The sequence below is a fragment of the Aptenodytes patagonicus genome, chromosome 2 (assembly GCF_965638725.1).
Source record: "Aptenodytes patagonicus chromosome 2, bAptPat1.pri.cur, whole genome shotgun sequence".
Taxonomy (NCBI): Eukaryota; Metazoa; Chordata; class Aves; order Sphenisciformes; family Spheniscidae; genus Aptenodytes; species Aptenodytes patagonicus.
This window is the reverse complement of record NC_134950.1, coordinates 131,777,537-131,800,747: the sequence shown is the minus strand read 5'-3', so window position 1 is coordinate 131,800,747 and position 23,211 is coordinate 131,777,537. Positions and strand designations below refer to the sequence as shown.

Sequence of the window (23,211 nt, the reverse complement as noted above, 5' to 3'; positions counted from 1 at the left end):
TTGTTGCCAATTGAGTAAGTTCTAAGAGATAAACAGTACTTCTTTTCAGCCCCGTTCCTCTAATCCTAAATTTAAAGAAAAAAAGTCCTAATATAATGAAATAAAAATAGAAGGAATTAAATTAAATAATGCTTTGCAAACACTTACAGTCCATAAATCTGTGGAGCAATTTCCAGACGGTTCAGATGCATGTACAGCTCAATATCATGTTTCTTCAGCAGATGATCCTGAATTTGGTTTACCTTCGCTACAATAGCAATAGATGGGCCTAAGTCCTGTGGCCTTGCAAATGGCATAGGTGTAATCATCATATCCTTCTCCTGCAGACACAGAAAACGGGGGAAAAAAAAGAACATCCCGTGAAGCTTTACTGTCTAAAGGGATTGTCTACAAGAGATTTGTTTTGTTGTAATCATTGGCTTCCAAATAAACATAAAAATATTAATAACTCATTTCTTTTTCAGGAAAAGAGGAATCTCAAGTATCCCCTTCTGTGGAAGGTATTGTGGGATTCCCCTTCCCAGGCGTGCCAAGGTTCATTGCCTCATTCTGCACATCAATTTTTACGTGCGTGCTTTACTTTTCATGCTCTGACAAAGTGTTGACAGCTTTATTTTAGCTTTAATATCAGCAGACTGAGTCAGTCCAGAGCAAAGCAGATGAATGGTAACTTAGTAGAGAATATATGCCCTCAGAGGACAATAAATTGCATACCAAATAGGAAATAACTTATTTTCAAACAATCCTTTCTAAACAGGCTTCCCTTGCTCAGAAAATCTGGTGGCTGTACTTCAAAATCTACACAATTTTGATAAAGCATCAGAAAACTGTTAAAATAAAAAAGAAATAGAACAGTGAGATGAACCTGATGGTTAGAAGGTAGTTGGTTGGACCTAAAGGTTGTGCAAAACTATGTCACGATCTAGAACATGACACACACCAAGTGAAAACAGAGGAAGAAAACTACTGGAGTATTAGCATCCCTGAACCTGATACTGCTTTAAATTTGTTCTTCTTGCAAAAGAGTGAAGTACTATTGAAAAAGAGACAGAATGCTAGAAAGAAATGCAGCAAGTAATGAACCCCACTGAATAGGAAACATGTAAAAAGGAGGATGAGAAATAAAAAAGAACAAGTCAAACCTATCGAGAGAAAGATTGGGGAAAGGGAAATGGAGAATTAAGCTGCTAAGAACAATGTTAAAGTTATAAAAGAGGGAAAATTGGAACAGTAAGAAGACAAGATTTTGCAATGACTTTGTTGCAATCTGTCATCATGGCTCTCTGACCTGAAAGCTTCACTTTAAAAAATAGTTATTGTTTTTCTACCCTTTTGCTCGGTATATTGATAGAGAAGCATTATCAAGGTCAAAGGGTTAATACTTTCAGAAGACTTCATTACAGCTTAAACTGTTGAAAGACAAATTCACTTGGTTCAATACAGTGAAAAGCACATTATTTTTAACATTCAATAACAAAGAAAGTTTTTTTTGTTGTATAAACTATCCCCAAGGTTGTTTCCTATGATTATAGTCCCTCTTCAACTCCATTCTCTCTGTATCAGCATTTTAAGAGGAAGGAAGAGAAGTACCCATATTTCAGAGTCATTTACAACATGGTTTAACATTCAGCGAACATCTAATAATTTCTACAAAAAAGGCTATTTTTTATGTTGACCTCCTTTGCTTGAAATATTTTTTCTTAATTATTCAGTTTCTGTACTGCAGAAAATATTGTATGATGCTGAGCAGTGATTTCAGGTAGAATGTTTCTATTTAAGGATCTGATAGATTATAAATTGTATCTTAAAATCTGCTTAATTGTTGCTTTGCTATGGCAATTGCAGCAAAGGGACTGATCTGTCTATTACAGTGCGGTGATTTTGCCATGCTATTGTGGTACCCAGACATATTCATTTACGATACCCTAACAAATCTCTTGACAAAAGCTCCCTCAGACTGTCAAATAAAGCTCACTGAAACGGCATCCTTTCATTCAAAATCTTTTCTGTTCTACCAAACAGAAATTTTAAATAAAACATCTAGCATTTTACGGGCTAATAAGAAATGTTGCTACTTACTTAAATACTGAAGTTCTTCACAGCTGCAGGTACGTTGAGAAAGGATATTTCTCCTACCTCCTTTTTAAATTATTCTATTAACTTCTTTATTACCAAATCGGGCAGCCTTCTTTTCACCCTGATTTTTGTTTCTCCATTGTATGGCTATTTCTTATTGTTGTTTCAGACCCATTTCATTATTTTCTTGGTCATGCGCTAGAATGCAAAATACTGAAAAAGGGTATCCACTAATCTCCTTCTAATCTATATAGAAAAACACTCTTAAAGTATGATATGATAACATTGCCTTAACGTTAAATGCCAGTATATAGTAATTTTTTGTATAAACATATCAATTCATTTTTGAAACTAATCATAAAAGTCTGTAACTGTACGTATTCATAGACTGTGCATGTTCCATCAGTTGGCACACATCTGGGGTATGAACTTTATTGTGGTTTATTCAAGTTGAATTTAACTTCAGCTTGACTACTGCATCCACTCATAACCCTGATGACTCAAAAGATCTGTATTTTTACGCTTTTCTCGCTTGTAGGCATAGATTCTTGTATAGCAATCTCAACATTAGAATCTTTCTACTTAGTTGAACTTGTAGTATGAGAAGACTAGCTAGTTACCCAGATTAGCCTTTACATGATTAGTTGTCTGTGGGTTTAAAGCCATCTTTACAAAATTAGAATATAGACTCTTATAAACACTGGCTCAAGTGTCAAAAGATTCTGAATATCAAAACTAATGCAAGCTTCCTCTTACGGAGGAGTGCCAAAACTGGAGTTACTTGTCACTTGCAGCATTTGTGCACCTTGGCATAATGCAGCACTGACACATTGCTGACTGTCAGACTGACTATCAACATGGCTAAGTGCATCAAATAATATATGCTGGCTTGCCATTTTTAAAAGCATGAGATAAGTAAGTGGTATCCATCAAAATGCAGTTCATCAGCATCTCAGAAATTAACCCCATTGACAGAAATCTTCAAAGCATGACAGAATCTGTGGGGACGGCAGTTGCAATCAGTAATCAATGCCTTGACTGTCCATGCCTCCTGATTTGGTGCACTCCACCAAGCAGCTTAGCGGATGACTAGAGTGCATAGGACATGCCTGTTGTCTCCTCTCACGCAATTTAGTTGAGAAAACGACAATACGTTTAGTCAGTTGAAATTGCTCCAAAACATCACATCAGCTGGTGTGAAAGGAACAGCCCAAACAGAAAGATGCTCAAATAAACTAATACAACCAAGCCGCCAAAATGTTTAACTAGAAATGACTCACAATGCCTGTGCCTAAAGCACAGAAGCCAAGCGGACAGCATGATACTGTGCCCCTGACCATACTCACTATATATTAAGCTGCCTGATGAGACAAAACATCCATTTTCTTTTTGTGAGCTTCTAAGTCTTGGAAAACATTTGAGTGCACGGGTTTAGTCATCTACTGCTAACACGAAATATAACTGATCAATCCCAAAGGGATGCGGTTCACAATAAAAAGACAAAAAGAGGGACAGCTCAGGGATTTGCTATGCTGTTCACAGGAGAGCATCAGGTTCACCTCTAAGAACAGTTTAAATATGGATATCAGCGAAATGCAGCTGAAAAATTCAGATCAAGTATTAGGAACAGAGTCACCAAATCCTGCCACAAAACATTACCTACCACAACACGAACTGGAATGGCTGGCGGTCGATACTAATACAATTTATATATTCATGCATTTAGGAAACAAATGCTGCAGCAGTAAAGAGAGGCTAGGACATAGCACAAGTATAAACTGTGGACAGATTTCTCTCATTAACCACTAGGGAATGGAGTAGCTGGAGAATCTCCTCTAATGGCAATTGGGAGTAATGGAACCAACTGTTAGAGGCTATAAAATGTAACATGTCTCTCAGAGCACATGCTTTCATTGCTTGCTTTGTGAAGATTCAGACTTTATTACGTAGCTAACCCTCAAAGTCATGACTGTAAAAGGCATACGTACAAGAAAGGATTATTAAAGATTATGCATGTTTGCAAAGAACAAGAACAAACAACTAGATACTAATCCATGCGCTTTGCATTGTTAATTTTTTATGCCATGAAAGGACTGGAAAGGGCAACGTTAACTTTCACCTTCTACCCAAGCACTGCAAATCTGTAAGCAGACCTAGTTATTTCCCAGAATAAAATTCAACCTCAGACTTTACCACCTCTGTTACAGAAATTGGAACAAATACATTTGAATACACTGAATTCTGAAAAGCTACACTCAGAGAAACATGTCTCACAGCTTTGTTGTTGGAATAAAAGTGACTATGTAATAAGTTCATAAAATTTGTATCTCATACGCTTTATCCTTAGTTACTGAGAATTATGTAAAAACCCAAATCCAAATAGTAATTTATAACTGTAAATAGCTTAGGCCAAGATGCTCCATGCCTAATAAAATATACACACAGATACATTTAAACATTTAAAGAAAACAGAAGCTTTTATGTGAGTCTTGGGTGAACATCTTTCCTCAACAGACAGGCAAAACCACCTCTCAAACTAGTACTCCCTAATTACAGTTTGCAAATACAGGTTTTGGTGCACACATGTGGACATCCAAACCCAACCAAATTCTTATTAATTTTTTGTTAACTCTAGATACTCACGCCATGGTCTATGTGAAAAATGCTGAAGTGAATCAAGCTGGAACTAAGTTTGGAGGACAACTCTTTTAGGATATATTACACTGGAAGTCTTGGCAATACCTGTAATATGGCTATGTTTTGCTAGAGCCTTCTACATACACTCCATCCCACAAATAATTTTTCAGAATTAGAAAGAGAGAAATGTAAACAGGGAAAGAGACAGGAAAAAAGTATTCAAAGGAAATCTTGAGCAATTGACTGAGGGAATTGTCCCTCATGCCACGCATGAAAAACAGTTACAGGCAAGGACTAGATGGTCCCTAGAAGGTCACTGCAAAGAAGTGTTATGTAAAACTAAACTCAGAACACAGAAAAAGCTTTTCTATGAAAAGAAGCAACACACTAAATACAGTGGTGTCTGTATAGCTACAGAGGAGATACGAGGGCACGGACATTCCCTCTGTTTGAATACCCTGAGGTCAAGAAGAAAAAAAGTAAGGAAATGCAGTGATGAAGTCAGGGAAAGATGCACCCTGACCTTTGATGGACAGTCTATGATTAAAGTTTTGGTTTCACAGCAAATTGTTTATATTGTAAACAGTTGAAAACAATTCAAGCCTCAATACGTTAAACACTGCCTATATACATGTATTTAACATGATATTTGCACAGGTTTTGGGCATGTAGATGTGCTTATGACAGGCATTCTTCTGAATGCTACACAAGAACATCACTCATACATAGGAGAATCTGTGTTTGCACATTTGGCTTTTGATTACCAAGTGATCTTTCAACAGATAGGAACTCTCAACTGGAAGACTTTCCACAAGTGCTTATGACCAAATTCTGAAGAACCTCTAAAGAATATAAACTTGGTTGAATGTGCTTTAACCAAGTTGTTTAAGAGAAGATGCCTTATTAGCTTCAAATTACTTCAATCATATTAAAAATCAAATTAGCTTAAAAATACAATAAATACATTTTAAAGCAATATTTACCTTCTGACTATCATGTTCAAAAGTTGAAAACCAATGTTCTGCAGTTTTCATAAGACGTGTGAACATTGCACTGAAGGGGAAAAACCCAGAAACTTGGCATTAATAGTGTATTACAAATAAAAGCAAATTAAATGTAAAGGAAGTTGTTAAAACTTACTAGGCATCATGTTCCAGATATTCAGGATTCAAAAGAACTTTCATTTCCTCGCTGAAAAAGGCAACAGTGAACAATCCAAATGTGAATGTTTATTTTTGGTCAGCGTTCTGCATGTACTATTATGTATTTATAAGCCAACTTTCATATAAAGTGCAAATGAGAAAACTAGCCTTTTTAATTAAAAAGAGCAACTCCATTGAACAAATGAAGTCTTTCCTTTTTATAAAGATCAAAAACAAATTAGCTGCCTTGTCTGCACTACAATGAAGTAACCATCTAATTATTCCAAATAACAAATTACTGAATGTCACAATGTATTATTTGAATATGCTTGATCTAGAATAATTGATTGCTGCACAATCTATCACTGTTTGTCCCAAACAAAAAAAATATGGTTACTGGTCAAATATGCAGTATCAAAACATTAATTTATTTTGGTTTAATAGCCTGTATTTTTATTGTACTTTAACAACAATTAATCAGTGACAGCACCTCTTTTCCATCTACTTTGGTGCTTAGCTCTACTTTTTCAGTGGGGATGGAACAGAATGCTGTGCATAACACATGGTTATTTTAAGTTAGCACTGAAGAGCATCTTCTAGGTAATTTCAGGATATCTAAGGACAGACATTGAATAAAAACACACACTTGTAAATAATCTCCATCCTTATGCTTAACTGCCTTTGGACAATCACATTGAGGGGTGCTAACAGAGGTTATATTATATATATAATATATATAATATATATTATGTATTATATTATATAGTACACATAATTAAATTGGCTTTTATTCACTGCTGGAAAAAGAGTGCAAAAAGACAAATGGAAAGAAATGACCTAAATATCACAAGTGATACAAGAAGGCGACTAGTATCTGTTTTTAAAAAAAAAAAAGCTTTACATATAGGGCAAGGAAAAAAGCATCTGAATTTGGTTGACAGACAATCATGTGTGATGTAATATTTTATACATATGTGTATGATTACATGCACACACACACACAGTTCGAGTGAAATGGAGAATCAATAGCTGAACTTAATGTTACTATGAAGTCAAAGGATAGTCAGATATTGCAGCTACAACATTGCAGGTGATGAAAGAAATATAAATCACAACAATTTGTCTACACGGAATTTTTTCTCTTTTAAGATATGAGGAAAGAGAGTTGGTAACATGTCCGTTCTATGACTGTAGTTCTCTAATCTGCCTCCTCTCTGCAATGACAAAAACTAAACCATTTCTGGCAATAAGACTAGGGTGAAACAGTGGGTAGGTATGTAAGCTTTTTGTTTAAGGTTTTCCTTAGGTTTCTTGTCTCCCCTTTTTTTGCCAGCTAATACCTGGCAAATGTCTACACATTTAATCCCCCTTTCAGAAGCTGTAGTAGAGAAGATGAAATAAGGACACTCCCATCAAAGCACAAGGATGCAACAATTTCTGATATCAATTTATCAATTATAAAGAATTAAGGAACACATATTTATAAGTTCTAGTCCAGCCAACTTAATTATTTTTTTAAGAAAGTGGATTTTTAATACTATACAAATAAAACACAATGCTTGCCTTGGTTGTGCAGCTTCACTGGCATGTGAAAAAGCTTGGTGGTCACAATGCAGGATAAAGACAATGGGAGCTAAAAGTTCATGCATACCCTAAACGTAGAAAGAAGCAAAAGTATAGTAAGATTTTCCAGTCATATAATAGTTCCTAACACATAGCATCAGGCAGCCAGCAATATTAGGTGCAGACTAACTAAAAGCATGAACATTTACATTCTTAACAGAACGGTTTCATAATCAATGGCTTTTATCTTAAATTCTGATTAAATCGAAGTGTTTATTCTTCTATAATATACAGAAGCAAGTTATTCTCCCTTTTTCTGACATAACAGACAACAAATTGGCAATGGTAGGCAACCCTGCACCTGGCAGTTTACTCCAAGATCTATGTTCATAAATATGAATTTTATTTATGATAATTACAATCATGATCCACAGTACAAAGATCTGCAATAGGGAGAAATTACAAAATTTAAAATTATTTTTTATTTAATAATGTTCCAAAACCGTAGATAAAAGCATAACAGTAACCTTCAGAGGAGACAAGGGCAGCTATTTGGGAAATTAGAACATGAAGCTTCCATTCCTACAGACATGAGAAATAAAATGAGTTTTTTTCTTTTTTTTTTTTTTAATTGTTATGTCAATATTAAAAATAAACTCATTATAACACAATGCATAGGAGACCTGGTACTGTTCATATGTACACATTACATATGCAATCTATATTAAGATACAGAAAAAATACAGAAACATGCAGGAATCAGGACAGAAAAAACTGGTGGATAGTCGAGGACTTGGGCCAGCATTAGAAGCATGGCTGGGCCACCCAGGCCAACCATTGGCGCTTTTACGCGGAGCTCACCAGGAACAAAAAAGGAGTCTTGATTTGCCTTGATTCACCTGGGGCTTGTCAATTTGTTATCAGGAGCAGAAGCAACCGCTTCAGGAAACAGGCAATCCAGTTGGCAAGCAGCAATGCACTGGCAGGTAAAACTACAGCCTGCAGAATGAAACCTCATCTTCAGCAGACATTCATCCCCTTCCCTCAGCTTAGATCAGAGAAAAGGAGGATTTGGGGTATCATAACTGGGGAATTTGGTTATGTCAGGGGCGTTGGGCTCCTAGTGGTAGACTAGGACGGCAGGTAGGAACTACGCAAGCTACAGGTAGGGCTGGGGGTCAGCCATACAAAAGAAATGTGGGGAGCCCTTCGGTGATGGAGGGGATGTGGGACGATGGGTTGAGACCTGTCTGTCTGCCTCTGGACACAGGGATCACTCCAAGGGGAAGGAACTCCTGACCTCAGCCCAAAAACACCAACTACAGCCAGGGCTTGGTGCCAGGCGCCCAGGCTACCCCTACTGTGTCTCACTCTGGGTGGAGTCCTTGCCTGGCTGTAGGAGGAAGAGTGTGCTGCCAGCAGTGCTCCAGTTCAAAGGTGCAACTACTTCACCAAGTGGAGCCTCAGTCCCAGCTCCAGGTGAGTGCGCTGGGCAGACAGGGGTGCCAGGAAGACCATCTTGTCTATCCGGTTGGCAGAAAGAGCACTGGGGTTGGCCCGTCAAGCTCAAAGGCGTTTTAGGCTGCTGTCAGGAGTCAGATGATGGGTCCCCAGACAGGAGCTGTTCTACTTTTATGCTTGCAGTTGCAAGCTAGGAAGTCTCTCCACTTACTTTTCCAGCCCTTTCAGTGATGGACAGACATGAGCAATGAAAGAGTTACACACTTGTGCAGCTACCCTGCTGCTTTGCTTGTATATCAGTTGATATTCCATGTAGCATTTGAGGAGTACTCAGTATCAGCTTCATATGTATCAAACAGATCCAGTAACTACTAAAAACCTTTCATTTTTATTGGAAATAATGGGAATTTTCCTGAAGTGGGTCAAACTGAGCAGAGAGGTAGATGTGGAAACCCTCTCTAGATCATTATCTATTCTGAGTGTGCTCGGATGCATTTTAGTGAATCTTATCTGTTCGTAAGAGGAAATTCCAACACCTAGCAGTGTTGAAGAAAAAGCAGTGTGTTATCAACTGAAATCCTAGGAAATTTAATTTTAATTTCTTCAGGACTGAGATGGCTGTTATAGCCTCAACTGTAGGGTTGCAGCAATAGCAGTCAGTTGACTGGGCAAAGCTGAAGCCAGCAAAACTACTGAAGTTTGGACGTTTTCTTTCTCTTCCTATTTCTGAACCTTTAGGGTCTACTTCAAAAGATGAAGGCTAAATAGAAATTCAGTTAGGGGGAAAAAAAAAAAGATTAAACCCAATGTAGCCACTTGATTTCAGGAGCTGATGTAAAATTCCCAAACACAACACTATGGGTTAGATTACAAATTGACAACTTTAGATTTCTGAAAGTCTTATGGTCATACCAAGAGGGAAAGGAATAGGAGAGACAGGGAGATAGGTCCAGGGTTAGACAATACATGTAAGTGGCAAAAATATTTAAATAAACTGGAGATAACCTGGGTTGTACTTTCATACATACTCACAGCCCTCGGTTAATTAACAGCTCCACATCTAATCTTTTATTCACCCTGATATACTAACATGAAATAAGAGAAATGGAAATGCCAAAAACTTGACTACCTAATAAAACTACCACCTAAGCTGTAATCATATAAGCTGAAGAAAAAGAAAGAGGACATAAAATAAGAATTAGTTAAAAAAGATAAAAGCACATCATACATTCTTCCAACATAATAATATATCAACTTTATAATAAAGTAGAATCATAATGTGGCTGCCCACATACAACAAAAACAAAACAAACAGATGATGAAATATCAGGATTTCAAAAAGATACCTCTGATCTTTCAGTTACAAGAGTACTTCAAATGTTTAGAGATTTTTAGCTTGGCAAGAAAAGCCACCAGTGTAATATGCATAGACATATTTTTTCAATGCTGCAGTTTACTAAAACTCTTTAGTGTTAATAAATAAGTTGACAGAGCTCAGATAATTTTATGACACTTCCCAGCTACAACAAAATATTGATTTCATAATACAGTCTATGGTTTAGAAAGAAAACCAGATATATAGCATTTCTATAATGAAAAGTGAATCAATGCATTTCAAAATTATATTGACTTCTCTAAGGGCAATCAAATCATGAGTGAACAATAGTTAGCCTAGTGATTTAGCTTAATTGTCACTATTTCATTTCAGTGTAACTAGGACCAGAATTTTGGCACCAGTCTTACAGAAGAACGTTAAGAGTAATTTTTACATATTCTTAAGTACAATATACTATTCTCTTTAGATTTTATATTTACAGCTGCTATTTAAAAATTCAACAATCCCAGTGAGGATTCTGTCTTTAAAATCTGTAATACAGCTTCACAACATGCTACTCCATTTGACTAGGGGCAGAAATATCTTTTTCCTCATCAAATAAAATGTTACTTCACACTGGTCAAAAAACCACAAACCCTACTACAAAGACAACTTTCACGCATATACGCATATTAAACAAACATTATTGATTGCTTCTTGTAAGACTATATGCTGATGCTATGTAATAGTTTCAATAAAATGTTGTAAACTTCAGATACACTTTATTTACATTTATAAGTATGCAAATTGTCAAGGAACTATAACTTTGTCCAGATATTTTGAAAGAGAAACATCGGGTCCTGTACAGATGCTGACAGACAGAAGTATAAGTTTTCATTTATTGGCCAAGTGTTAGAATTCTGATAGCAAATGTAGCTCTTGTATGTGGTCATACAAGTGAGACACAGGAATTCTCATGGAGAACAACAGGACCAGTCCCATGATGGATACTGAATATGAAGACAAACTCCTTAATTTAGGCTTTGTATTCAAGTCACTGTGGAGAGAGCAGCTTGGAGGTGATCTGTTATTGATGAATTAATGGTAACCTTCATTATTTTCAAGAACATATGCTAAGCTTTGATGTAGTGGAAATTATTATGGGAAGTGGGGCTTGAGTCAATGGTAAAAACAGAACCAATAAAAATAGTAGGACAGGAAGATTGACTGCAACATAGGTATTTGCTAAAAGAGGGAAAAAAACATATCCTGTCGCCACCACAAACTCTATTTCCTATTAGCTAATTCAGAGAAGGGTACTGATGGACATGAAAGAAATGTTATCTAAAAAGAGAGGGACACAGGGACAAAAAAGCAGGATTGTTACTAATAAGCTAACAGGAGCATTAATTTAAAAACAAACAAACAAACAAAACCACCCTTTTAAAGTGAGGTAAGAAAAATGAAAAGCTCCTAATAAAAGTGACACATGTCCACAACAAGAGAGGAAAACCACAATCATTTGCTATTTTGTGGACTTGGCACAGCACCACGAGACTTGGGTGATACATTGAACACACTTCAGAGAGATTAAATCAAGAGTTTTTCATTATCCAAATTTATTTCATTTTCTGCACTTCACCTCTCCCTCTTAGTCCTGTGGCAACCCCTTCCTGAAATTACTGCACTACTGATGCACACCAGTTGAAAACAGAGGTAAAGAAGTTTTCTTTGTCAACAGCCTGTAGGCTCGCAAAATTGAACCTGTTCTTTTATCTGCCTATGTTCATTTAGCTCACCAAGCAGTCTTTATTAAAGCTGAGGCATCAGGCAGTCAAAGTTCATTAATACCATTTATATAATCTCTGCAGTTTCAATTAACTCAGCAAGACATTCTACTACATGATAACAGTCTCATTAATTCAATAAAATCCCATAACTATTAACAATATGGTCTATGTTAAACGGGGTGTCACCTAGTAGAAAATAATAGCTTTAACAGCTTGTGATGAAACTCAGGGCTTTTTTTTTTTTTTTTTTTAAATTTGATCTGGCTAAATATTCCATCCTTATGTAGAAAGGTATTATTTCTTGGTAAGGAATCAAGAGGATTTTAAATATGAGCAGAGGCTAATTAAGTCCTTTTAAGTCATATCAAAGAGTAAAATAATACTTCTTGTTCAATAAATGATAGACTACATTCGCTGGAATGTGTTCTTCCATTTTCCCATCATCAGTACTCTGTGCTATATTCACTAGAAATGGGAGGCTGAATACTGCTGAAGTGTTTTCTTTAGCAGTGCCCTTCAAAATACAGCTCACAAATCTCATTTTTTCTTTTTATCATGCAAGACTATTCCTTACTTATAGTCTGTCAAACATGAGAAATAACCAGGTGATGAAGATTTAATATGTTTGGTAACTACATATTTGATTTTTGATATAATCTGTAAGACAGTTCTTCAGAAGTAACTGTTCCTTCAACTCATGTGTTGGTCTTTTCATGAAACACCACTAATTTCCTGGCTTGAGGATAGGGTGGTCACAGACTATGCCTGAAAGCATACAGCGTCTATTAAAAATCTTCACATTTACTGAACCTCTGTATTTTTGTAATGAATTTTTTTTTGTCTATGTGAAGTTTGCTGCTCTACCGTTTATCCTTTGTCCATGCACACGATATCCCTCAGTCTGTCAGTCCCTACTCACCCTACAGTTAATAGCCTGGAGAAACAAATACAAATATACTTACGTAGATAACTCTGCGTATTGGTCTTGCTACATTAATTTAGTACCAAGCTTATACTCACTTCAAAACCTTCAGAACAAATGTTAAATTAATTTAGCCCGCATCCCATATGGATGCATAGTTAGTGCAGCTTTAAGGCTTTCTTTACCATTTTATCAAAAATGGTTTGAGCAGGCTCTCCATCAGGTAACACTGTAAAAGTGATATTTGTAGCACCCTTATCCTTCAGTCAAGAGGCATTTGTCAGTTGCGTTGTATTTGGATGCTACAGGGTTAGATAAAGGATCTATTCGCTAACGTACCGCATGGCTTTAGCACTTTGAGGAAGAACTTAAAATATTACATAAAACTTAAAATAGTAACTTTGCCTAAATTTCAGAAGTCACTATTTATGTTTTTTGTTTATTCAGTACCATTTTTAATCCTGCTGCATACTTTCTTTCTTTACGTAAGCACAGAAAACCTTTCTTTTTCTTTTTCTTTCTTAACCAACACTGAAGAAAAAGATGGTGTTTATTAAGAAATTTGAAGTTAGACAACTTAGCAACCTTAAAGAAAACAATTTGAGGGACTGTCTTATGAGGAAAAAGCATATGTTATTCAGTGAGCTTACTCTTCTTACTATCCAGCTGACAAGCAGCTCTTTGATTACTTTAGCATTATGATATAACTTCGGATACAACAGAACTACATTATTGTCAAACCGTATAGAAGATGTTGAGTCAATGAATGCCACCTGTACAGTATTTTCATTACCTGTTTATAAAGCAACTGCTCATTTTCTCTGGCATAGCAGAACAGAACATCTGTAAGAATTTTTCTCACGTTCTCTTGCTGGAAATACTGCATTTCAGGAAAGCTGAAAATGAAGAAATACAGTGAAAATAAACAATATAGCGCACAGAATCTCAGTTGCTGGTCTTCTAGAAACCCTTTTAGGTAAGACAGCACCTCCCTTGTCTGCTTTCCCACCGCTCTGTGAATTGTGGGTGCTGCTAGAGTAAGAATACTTCTAAAGACTTGTTATATTTGGTTTGCAACCAAAATTCTGAACCATATTCTTTAATATACATCAGTCTGCTACATAGATACGATGATATCACCAGTTATATTTAAATAAGTAATCCCTTTTAACATTATGAAAACTAGAGATCTGCAAGAATGAAATACAATGGCAGATTGTTTTAATCGTCAACTTCTTACACACAGACAATCTACTGAAAATGAATGACTCGGAAAATCTAATCCAAATAAAACGATGTACCATATGAGTATGTTCCCAACTGCCTAAAGGATCAAGTTCCTTTCCTCCTCAATGTCATGAAAACAAGTTGAACTGAAGCAGAATGAAAGGAGATGGAACGAGAGGCAATAACTGAAGCGAAGATCTACCCTCTCCCTCCTGCACACAGACTCTTACTGTCAAACCTAGCAGCCCAGAAGACCGTTCTGGTCCCAGGTGGCACAGCATCCCAAAAGTAACTTAACTCCAAGACTGTGCTCCACTGATTGTCAGTCCTTCACCGATGAATCTAAAACTTGCTAGGAACACTTAGAGAAGATGCGTGATCAAAAACACCTAGCAGACACTTCTCCCCTAATAAGAACAAGTCAGTTAAAACTAAAAATGTTGCAAACAGTTATCTATTGATTAATTTGATTCAGGTACTGGAAAAATAAGCACTGAAGATCAAATCTCCATAGATAAAAAACATACTTTACATGACATGCTCCCATTTTTTTAATCTGTGTTAGGTTGGCAACTGTAACTGGATCATCAGTCTGCCCTGCAGTTTCACGAACAGTGCTTAGCCCCGCTCTTCATTTTTCTCAAGATGAAAGTTGGGCAAAGGAAGAGTACAAGAGCTACAATATGTTAAAGAAGTTTGTAAAATTTCCAGTTCTAAACTGGAATAAAATGGGAGAAAAAAGAGTATGTCAGAAGAAACATGTACACAAGAGTTCAATATTTCATGAACATTTGAAAAATGATTAGCATTTTAATGACAATGTTATTAAAATATCTCACAACTCACAGGAAAACCAGTATCCTAATTTTCTTGAGCTCTAAGCAAGCTCCAGTATATCTTACTAGCATCTTTTGTGATGCAACAAAATTAGGTATTTCACTGTCTTTAGTAGCTGTCTCAAATAAACTTTAAAATTATGAAATCATTTGATACTCTGGCAGGGCAAATATCCTTTTAAGTGAAATAGAATGAAGTGGAACTAGTGTGAGAATAAGGGAAAAAAAATTCTGGGAAAATCCTGTTATCTGCATATAATCCAGGAAAATGCAAGTATTTACAATCTGTAACTATTCTGAAGCAGCTCTCACCTGTGCATCCTGCTCCTTGACTGTTGGAAATAGGAAATAAAGTGGTTATGCAGGATGCACTTTAATGAATAAGTGCACAAACAAAAGTGTTTTTATGCTTACCGAAGTAACTAGATGGCAAAAAATTTCATAAAGCAACCATCCCAATCCACATCCAGCTGTGTGGAGCAACAACAAATAAAATAAAAAAAAAATCTGGAAAGGTGTAATACCAAAAAGAAAGGAAAAGGTAAAGTTGGACAAAGAAAAACAGAGGAATGCTTAAAAAGACAACAAAAGTAGGCCTCAGGCTTGATTGCTGAAATAAAGGCTATAGTATTGTCAGTTTTAAAATGAAATCACATGGATTGCAGATAAGTTTTCTTCAAGCAAATTTCATTTTTCCTGCTTCCCAAGTCTGAGCTACAATGCTAAACTTTAGACCAGTTATATTAAGGCTGTTGTAAAGCCTGTCATGGAGAAACAATATAGGGAATTATAATAAACTACTTCAGATAAAATTATTAGTGTTAATAATTACTGTGGTCATCTCACAGAGGTGATGACAGGTAAGCACAGAAACATAACTAATTAAGGCTAGAAAGGTGCTTTGAAATCCTTGGATGAAGGACCTGAATCAAGAGACAAGGCAGACAAGACACCGTGGCTTAAACGCAGCAATGCTGAAGTCCTGAGAAAGGCACTGGGATGAGGGGTGTAACGTTTTCCTGGCACCTGGTGGGGGTAATGGTAGACCATCATTTGGAAACTTGTATGCACTTGTACTAATCATATTACTGTAAAGGAAGGACACAGCTGAGACCAAAAGTGCATTACAGCAGATGGCAATCGACATAATTTAGGGGTTTGAAGAGATTATTTCTGAAGGACTGTTATTCAGGCCTGCCCTATGAAGTTTAGGAAGAGAAGGCTAACAAAGAAAACTCAAAAATACACAGAGATATCTGTGAGGATCTAGTAATACCAGAGATTGTGACAGAAAGGATAATAACAAACTCAGGAATAAGCTGGCTGAAGTATTAATTATAGTAAATGTAAATACAAGAGATCATGAGGGAACTATCAGTTCAGGATGGATTTTTATGGAGAATGTCATTTTATGATTAAAGCACTGTTTCAGAAATACAGTATCCTCAAATCAGGCAAGGTAAGAATACTTTTCACGAACACTAGAATATTACATTTAATTACATTTCTGAGAAAGACTGTATAAGGACATGGGAATTTTGCTAGACTGTTTTACCACAACTGCTACAGTTAAACAACGGCACATTCAAGTCCCTGCTTTCTGAAAGTGGAGACCAGCGTGAGTTAGTTATTGTTTTTTAAAACCTTCCTTTAGTCCATTTAGGGGCTCCTACACCAGAGGCAGCCAGACTTCGACACAGAAGAAACTTAGGGCGGCAACCAAATAAAAGGATGCACAAATACTTTATGAAACAAATTTGGTGGCAGACAGAAATGAGGCTCTTAACCACAGCCATGGAGTGACCATCTTTTCTTTCATGAACAGATTCCAGCCCCTGCCATTCCTCAACCCTGTTACTCAGCTGGAATGGGGAAAGCTACTAAACCAGAAAAAATGGAAGATGCTCTTGCAGCTGCAAAGGTTTGGTAAAGAATAATAATAACCGCCCCCCCATTGCTCACTTATTTCTTGAAAAGGAATTAATTGATGTATAAAGGTAGCTCTCCCTTCCAGCAGTCCCTCCTCTTACATAGAAACTAGATTTTGTCTCCTGTGGTCACAGTGGATTGCTGTTTCTTCCCATCTCTTCTATATGCTTAGGAAGGATGTAGCTGCCTAATGGCTTCTCCACTGCCTTTTTTATGGGTGGGGTTGCTTTTTGTTTTTTGGGAGATGGAGAGTTTGAAACAGCAGCACCCACCACTGCTCATCTTCCCACAGCTTCCATTGTCCTAAACTGTGACTGTTATTCCTGAAGCAGAAACTAGGTAGACCAACATATAAAAATACTACTACAAAAGAAAAGAAATCCACTTGATTAGTCTACTGGGAATGCCCCCTAAGCATTTTGTTTTCTTAAATACTGGAGAGAGAAAGAGGGTAATCAAATCTAGCCATTTACAATCCTAGATGTACAAGGTGATGCCAGCAAGTAGACTGGTATTTTGATTTGACTGGTAGCTAGATGCTCTTGCATCTGCCAATCTGCTGATTTCCATTTCTGCAGAAAATTTTTAAAAATTCTTCTTTATCACTTACAGATCTGGACGAGGGGATCGAGTGCACCCTCAGTAAGTTTGCAGACGACACCAAGTTGGGCGCGAGTGTTGATCTGCTCGAGGGTAGGAAGGCTCTGCAGAGGGACCTGGACAGGCTGGATCGATGGGCCCGGGCCAATTGTATGAGGTTCAACAAGGCCAAGTGCCGGGTCCTGCACTTTGGCCACAACAACCCCATGCAGCGCTACAGGCTTGGGGAAGAGTGGCTGGAAAGCTGCCTGTCGGAAAAGGACCTGGGGGTGTTGGTCAACAGCCGGCTGAACATGAGCCGGCAGTGTGCCCAGGCAGCCAAGAAGGCCAATGGCATCCTGGCCTGTATCAGAAATAGTGTGGCCAGCAGGAGTAGGGAAGTGATCGTGCCCCTGTACTCGGCCCTGGTGAGGCCGCACCTCGAATACTGTGTTCAGTTTTGGGCCCCTCACTACAAGAAGGGACATTGAGGTGCTGGAGCGTGTCCAGAGAAGGGCAACGAGGCTGCCCTGTTCTCCAGGGGTCTGGAGAACAAGTCTGATGAGGAGCGGCTGAGGGAACTGGGGTTGTTTAGCCTGGAGGAAGGGAGGCTGAGGGGAGACCTCATCGCTCTCTACAACTACCTGAAAGGAGGTTGTAGCGAGGTGGGTGTGGGTCTCTTCTCCCAAGTAACTAGCGATAGGATGAGAGGAAATGGCCTCAAGTTGCGCCAGGGGAGGTTTAGATTGGATGTGAGGAAAAAATTCTTTACTGAAAGAGTGGTGAAACATTGGAACAGGCTGCCCAGGGAAGTGGTTGAGTCCCCATCCCTGGAGGTATTTAAAAGACGTGTAGATGAGGCGCTTAGGGACATGGTTTAGTGGGCATGGTGGTGTTGGGTTGACGGTTGGACTCGATGATCTTAGAGGTCTCTTCCAACCTTAATGATTCTATTCTATTCTATACCTTCTTAATCATCACAAAATAAATCAGCATTGTTCCTTGGTACATCTTTTGAATGACAGTAGTTAATCATTCCATTCTTAGGTCTGTTATGAGTTACTATGGTGCTAGTTCATACACACCTTCCTTTCTTAGTAGAATAATAGAATGCAGTATTATAGACATATCTTGGTTGGTACTGCTATCTACATCTAAAATAAGGCTTTTACTTGCATTATAGTAAACCTCCCTTACTCTCCTTCCCACCCTCAGTTTTAGAAGCTTCTCACTCGAGATAGAAAGAGATGGTGTGTGATTCCAGCTCAAAAGTACATGTTTCTAGACAGCTGAAGGAAAATCCATTCTGAACCTCTCAACTACCGTAAAAAATAAGTCACGTGATTAATCAGAAATGTTGATCACTAATGAGTTAGGACTAAACAAAATCCTTCCCTACTTCCCTTGTAAATATTGAAAGTTCCTATTGTGCAACAGGCAAAAAATTATATTTTGACATTATGGCTTGGATTACTCTCACCTGACTTTAGGTGACTACAGTTTAGTTAGGTACGGGTGAGCTAGAAGCCTTTTATAATTGCTGAAGAAAAACATACTTCTCTACAGTGTGATTCATCAGACCTATACTAGACATTTACTTTAGGAAGAGACGATTTGTGTCCTAGAATTCTTCAGGTACATAGACTCTAAAAGATGATTAGCCCAGTTGTGAGCATCTATGTTTTACAAATCTAATTATTAGGTGAGATAAGGATTCACAAAATGCATATGAACACACACACACACAAACAAACTTTATCACAGTTCCCTTTAGGTAACAGAATTCTGAAACTTAAAACAATTTAAACCAATACCGATTTTAAAAGCATATTTCTACCAACTTTTCCCATCTATTATTACTACACTTCAGAGAATTCTAACAAAAACATAGAGTAAATTTTTTACTGCTTTGATAGATGGGACTCTGGTTTGCTACTTTGTGTGCAGTTAGCATCACTCTACAGCATTATTTACTTGATGCTGTTGGGTGATGGAGTACTGAACTCGATGACAAAGAATATAAAAATATTTGTTAAGTAAGAAACAGAAGCTAGAAGGTAATGATCATGGTAACTGAATATAATAATTATTTTAACCTTTAATAAAAAGCATTGTAAGTTAATGACAAATCTTTAAATTCCAACTCCAGGAATTTATTTCAAGAATGGAAATGAAAAGGACAACATTAAAGAGAGGGTACTTACATTCCAAAGCCAAGGAATGTGGAACTTACTGCTTCTTACACTAACCATAGTTTACAAACAGATACATATGTATACACAAAATGCACACTATGTTTTATGATTAGGCAAACAAGTGTATATAAATGCAAGTAGTTTATCAAATAAATTCACGTTACTTCGATAAATTTTGCTCCTTCATTGTTCGACTTATGTTGATATTGATGACATATAATGTATGCTGCTATTGTTTCAGGTAGACATTATTTTGTATAAATACATAAATGGAAATTTCTTTAGTCACTATTACTGATATTAGTGACTATTACTCACTCTGCTATTTGCCAGAGTGAGAGCCTGGACTTTGTGTATATATATATATATGTTTTTTTAAATAAGTCTTACATCCAACATAACCTCCATACAACTTTTCATTCTCCAATTATAGTTTAGATATGTATATATTTTAATCTTAGAACATCCTGAACTGTTTCCTTTAACAAACAAAAAATACCATCTGTGAGAATGCACATGAAAGCATACTCAGATTTTAATTATACATCTCATGGCAAAATGCATTCAAGAATGGGTCTAGGGACAGACATATAAAATATTCCAAAACCAGAGAGCAATGATTTCTTCTGCATGACTTTGTTTCTGTAAATGAAAATGTGTGAGCTTGGGATTTGTAAAATCTATGACTATCACCACTTTTTTCAAGTTATAAGGAAAAATATTTGCAATACAGTAAAATTTCACATGGTAGCAAACCAGTAATTGAATTTAATTAGATTTACACATCAGTCAATGCTTCCACTCTGAAAAGAAATGTTTTCAGGAACTGAGTGTTGTAACTCAAGCAAATTCCTAAACAGGAATGACCTAAGGGCCAAGAAGATGAAAACATAATCACAGTAATATTAGGACAAATTTTAAAAGGCATATGTGACAACACTAGAAAACTGACAAATAAAAATAGAAATGCTTAACTTCTCTAGATGAGTGACATTTCCCTTACTAATTACAAACTGATTTTTTTACGATTGATTGAATAAGTGTTAAGAATTAAAGAAAGTCATCTGTTCAATCTTCTATTATGATCATAATTTAGTTAAAAGACCTTCCAGTTTCTCTTACCTTCTCTTTGCTTCACATGGAAAACTCTACTTTAAATTTCACATAGTAATACATTTCCTAATATCTTAATTTAGAAGAGCTTTTCTCCAATGACACCAATAAATCTCCAGGGTTTAATGTTTAACTCTATTTTCTCATATTTTACTCCAAGAAAGCTGTATTTTTATACATTTAATGTATGTTTCTACACATTCATGTTCAACAATCCTGACATTTACACTAACCAAAGTCAAGAAAACAATATATAATGTATACCACATAAAAAAAAGCAGAATCTAAATTTATATATAGAAATTTCTTTACAGATCTACATACGTTCTTGTCACATCTTGTTCAATCATTGCTCGAAGCTCTTTATCCTGGAAAAATTTATTCCAAAGACTCTGAAATAAGGAAAAATAACTGCATGAAACAGAGACGTCTACTAATACTTAAGGCTTATGTACTACACCAGCAAAGTACTGTACAAATATTAACTAATTAATCCTCAACATTCCTGGTAGATAGGCATATCAATATTTTATGGGTGAAAAAGAATGTTGGTGACCAGCCTAACGTATCTGAGACAGTTTAGATCAGAGATTAAAACATTCAAGTTCCTGGATCCTTGTTCTAGGCTCACTCCATTCACTCACTGGATGGCTGCAGGTCTGAGAGTTACTTGTAAGGGATCTATGAAGAATATTTAGGAAGGCAGAGTAAATTCAAACTTACCGGAACCAGCAGCTCAACTGAAAAAAAAATCAGTAATTCACTCAGGGAAAAAGGTCTATATCACCGTACTGTGCTACATTTCTCCTGTGAATGTATGGACTCTAACTGGAAGCTGCTATAATTTCCACACTAAGAAATTGTTTGGAAGTAAGCTAGTTCATCTTAGTGGAGGCAAAATCGAATAAGGAATGTATGATGATCAAATACCTGTTATGAAAATGACATCATTGTAATGGTACATACACATAGTACACATCAAGACTGGCCATTCTAAAAAATTTCTGATAGGGAAAACTGGGGTATTTAAAGCTCACTGTCAACATAAAAAAAATATTAAATAAAAGAGTTTGAACTAGGTTTAGCTTCTTCTATATCTGTGCTTATGACCATTTCCATTCTTTTTCTTTGGTTTCCATGCCTTGTTTACCTGAAAGAAGTCAGCAAATGTTGTTTGTATGCTCCAGAAAAAGTATTGTAAAGCCTATTTTTATTGTAAAGGGATGGTAGCTTGGCCATATTGATCAAAATACAGCAGGAACAAAATCTATAGCAGTCTTTTCATGCAGGTTAGTTTTCAGATAGCAGCAGCACCAGTGAATGAAATATCATACAAAGAGAGTGGCTACAATGCTTCCAGAATTTCTTGCTACCCTGTAAACAATTCATTGCCATGGTGGCTTACGCTCCACAGAAAGAAAAGAGAAAGTAAATTAATGTTATCTAGCAGAAGGAAGGTAAAATAACAAAAAAGCAAATGTTAATCAGCTTCTACATTTGTGTTACAAACTATGAAAAAAACCCCAAACTTTAAAAGTATTTATATCCTTGACAATGTCTTAAGTAAAACTAGTATCTTTTTAACTCGCAGCTCTTTTCATGCAGCTCGATCACACATTGAAACTCCCCTGCCCCTGCTCCCACCCCAGTCCGTCAGAGCAAAGGATGAAGGAAACAGAATCCTCATTGCGAAAAGGAAGTAAAACCCAGGACACCGAAAGGGTAAAACATTAAGTCACTGCAGAGGCTCAGAGGCCCTTCGGTCTGCATTCCCACGCCTGGTTTGGCCCATGGCTTTGTTTTATAGATTAATCCCCTGCCACATACTCTGACATGTTAACCTTTGTGTACTATCTCCTAAAGACATCATAGGCAGAAAGAAGGTTGTGCCACTGTGTAAAATCACAAACTGCAGCAGAAACACTTTAAATCTTTTACATTTGACACAACTTTCTGTCCAGCTGGATGCAAGAATTGTTTGATGGCATACACAGTCATGCTGGCTGCAGAGCCACCAATGTGCCTATGATCAATACTTCCACGTTTCCACAAGCGAACCCATCTCTCCTTCTACGTTAAATATGAAGCAGAGTACCACACTAAATAAAAAAAAAATATGGGCTTCCATTTTTCTAAACAAAATGGCAACACAAGCAGTACCACCAAAGATATCTGTGACGGTCTTTCCAGGTGTAAATCTCTCAAATGCAGCCAAACAAATTATTTTCATGGTATTAAGTTATTTTGAAAACATGATAAAAAAGAATTTTCAGAAATGGTAACATAATTAACGGAGAAGCTTAAAGATATGTGCTATAAAATCCCTAAGAGTTTTTCAGGTATAATAAAATGCAGCGTAAAAAAAAAAAATGCCTAAAATTAAGCTCCCAAATCTACACGTAAACCCTCATCAAAGTGTATGACTT

At 36.7% G+C, this 23,211-nt stretch overlaps 1 protein-coding gene across 6 annotated transcripts in view; it reads right to left on the bottom strand.

The window, feature by feature from the left end:
- TBC1D5 (TBC1 domain family member 5) overlaps positions 1–23,211 on the bottom strand; it is a 338,077-nt gene that overhangs the window by 130,869 nt on the left and 183,997 nt on the right. For all 6 annotated transcript variants that reach the window (XM_076331221.1, XM_076331219.1, XM_076331224.1 and 3 more), the window contains 6 exons: positions 21,110–21,177; positions 13,700–13,802; positions 7,419–7,507; positions 5,854–5,904; positions 5,697–5,766; positions 148–320 (listed from right to left, as the gene is read on the bottom strand). In XM_076331221.1, coding sequence (XP_076187336.1) covers positions 148–320; positions 5,697–5,766; positions 5,854–5,904; positions 7,419–7,507; positions 13,700–13,802; positions 21,110–21,177 — 554 coding nt within the window. The remainder of the gene's footprint in view (positions 1–147; positions 321–5,696; positions 5,767–5,853; positions 5,905–7,418; positions 7,508–13,699; positions 13,803–21,109; positions 21,178–23,211) is intronic.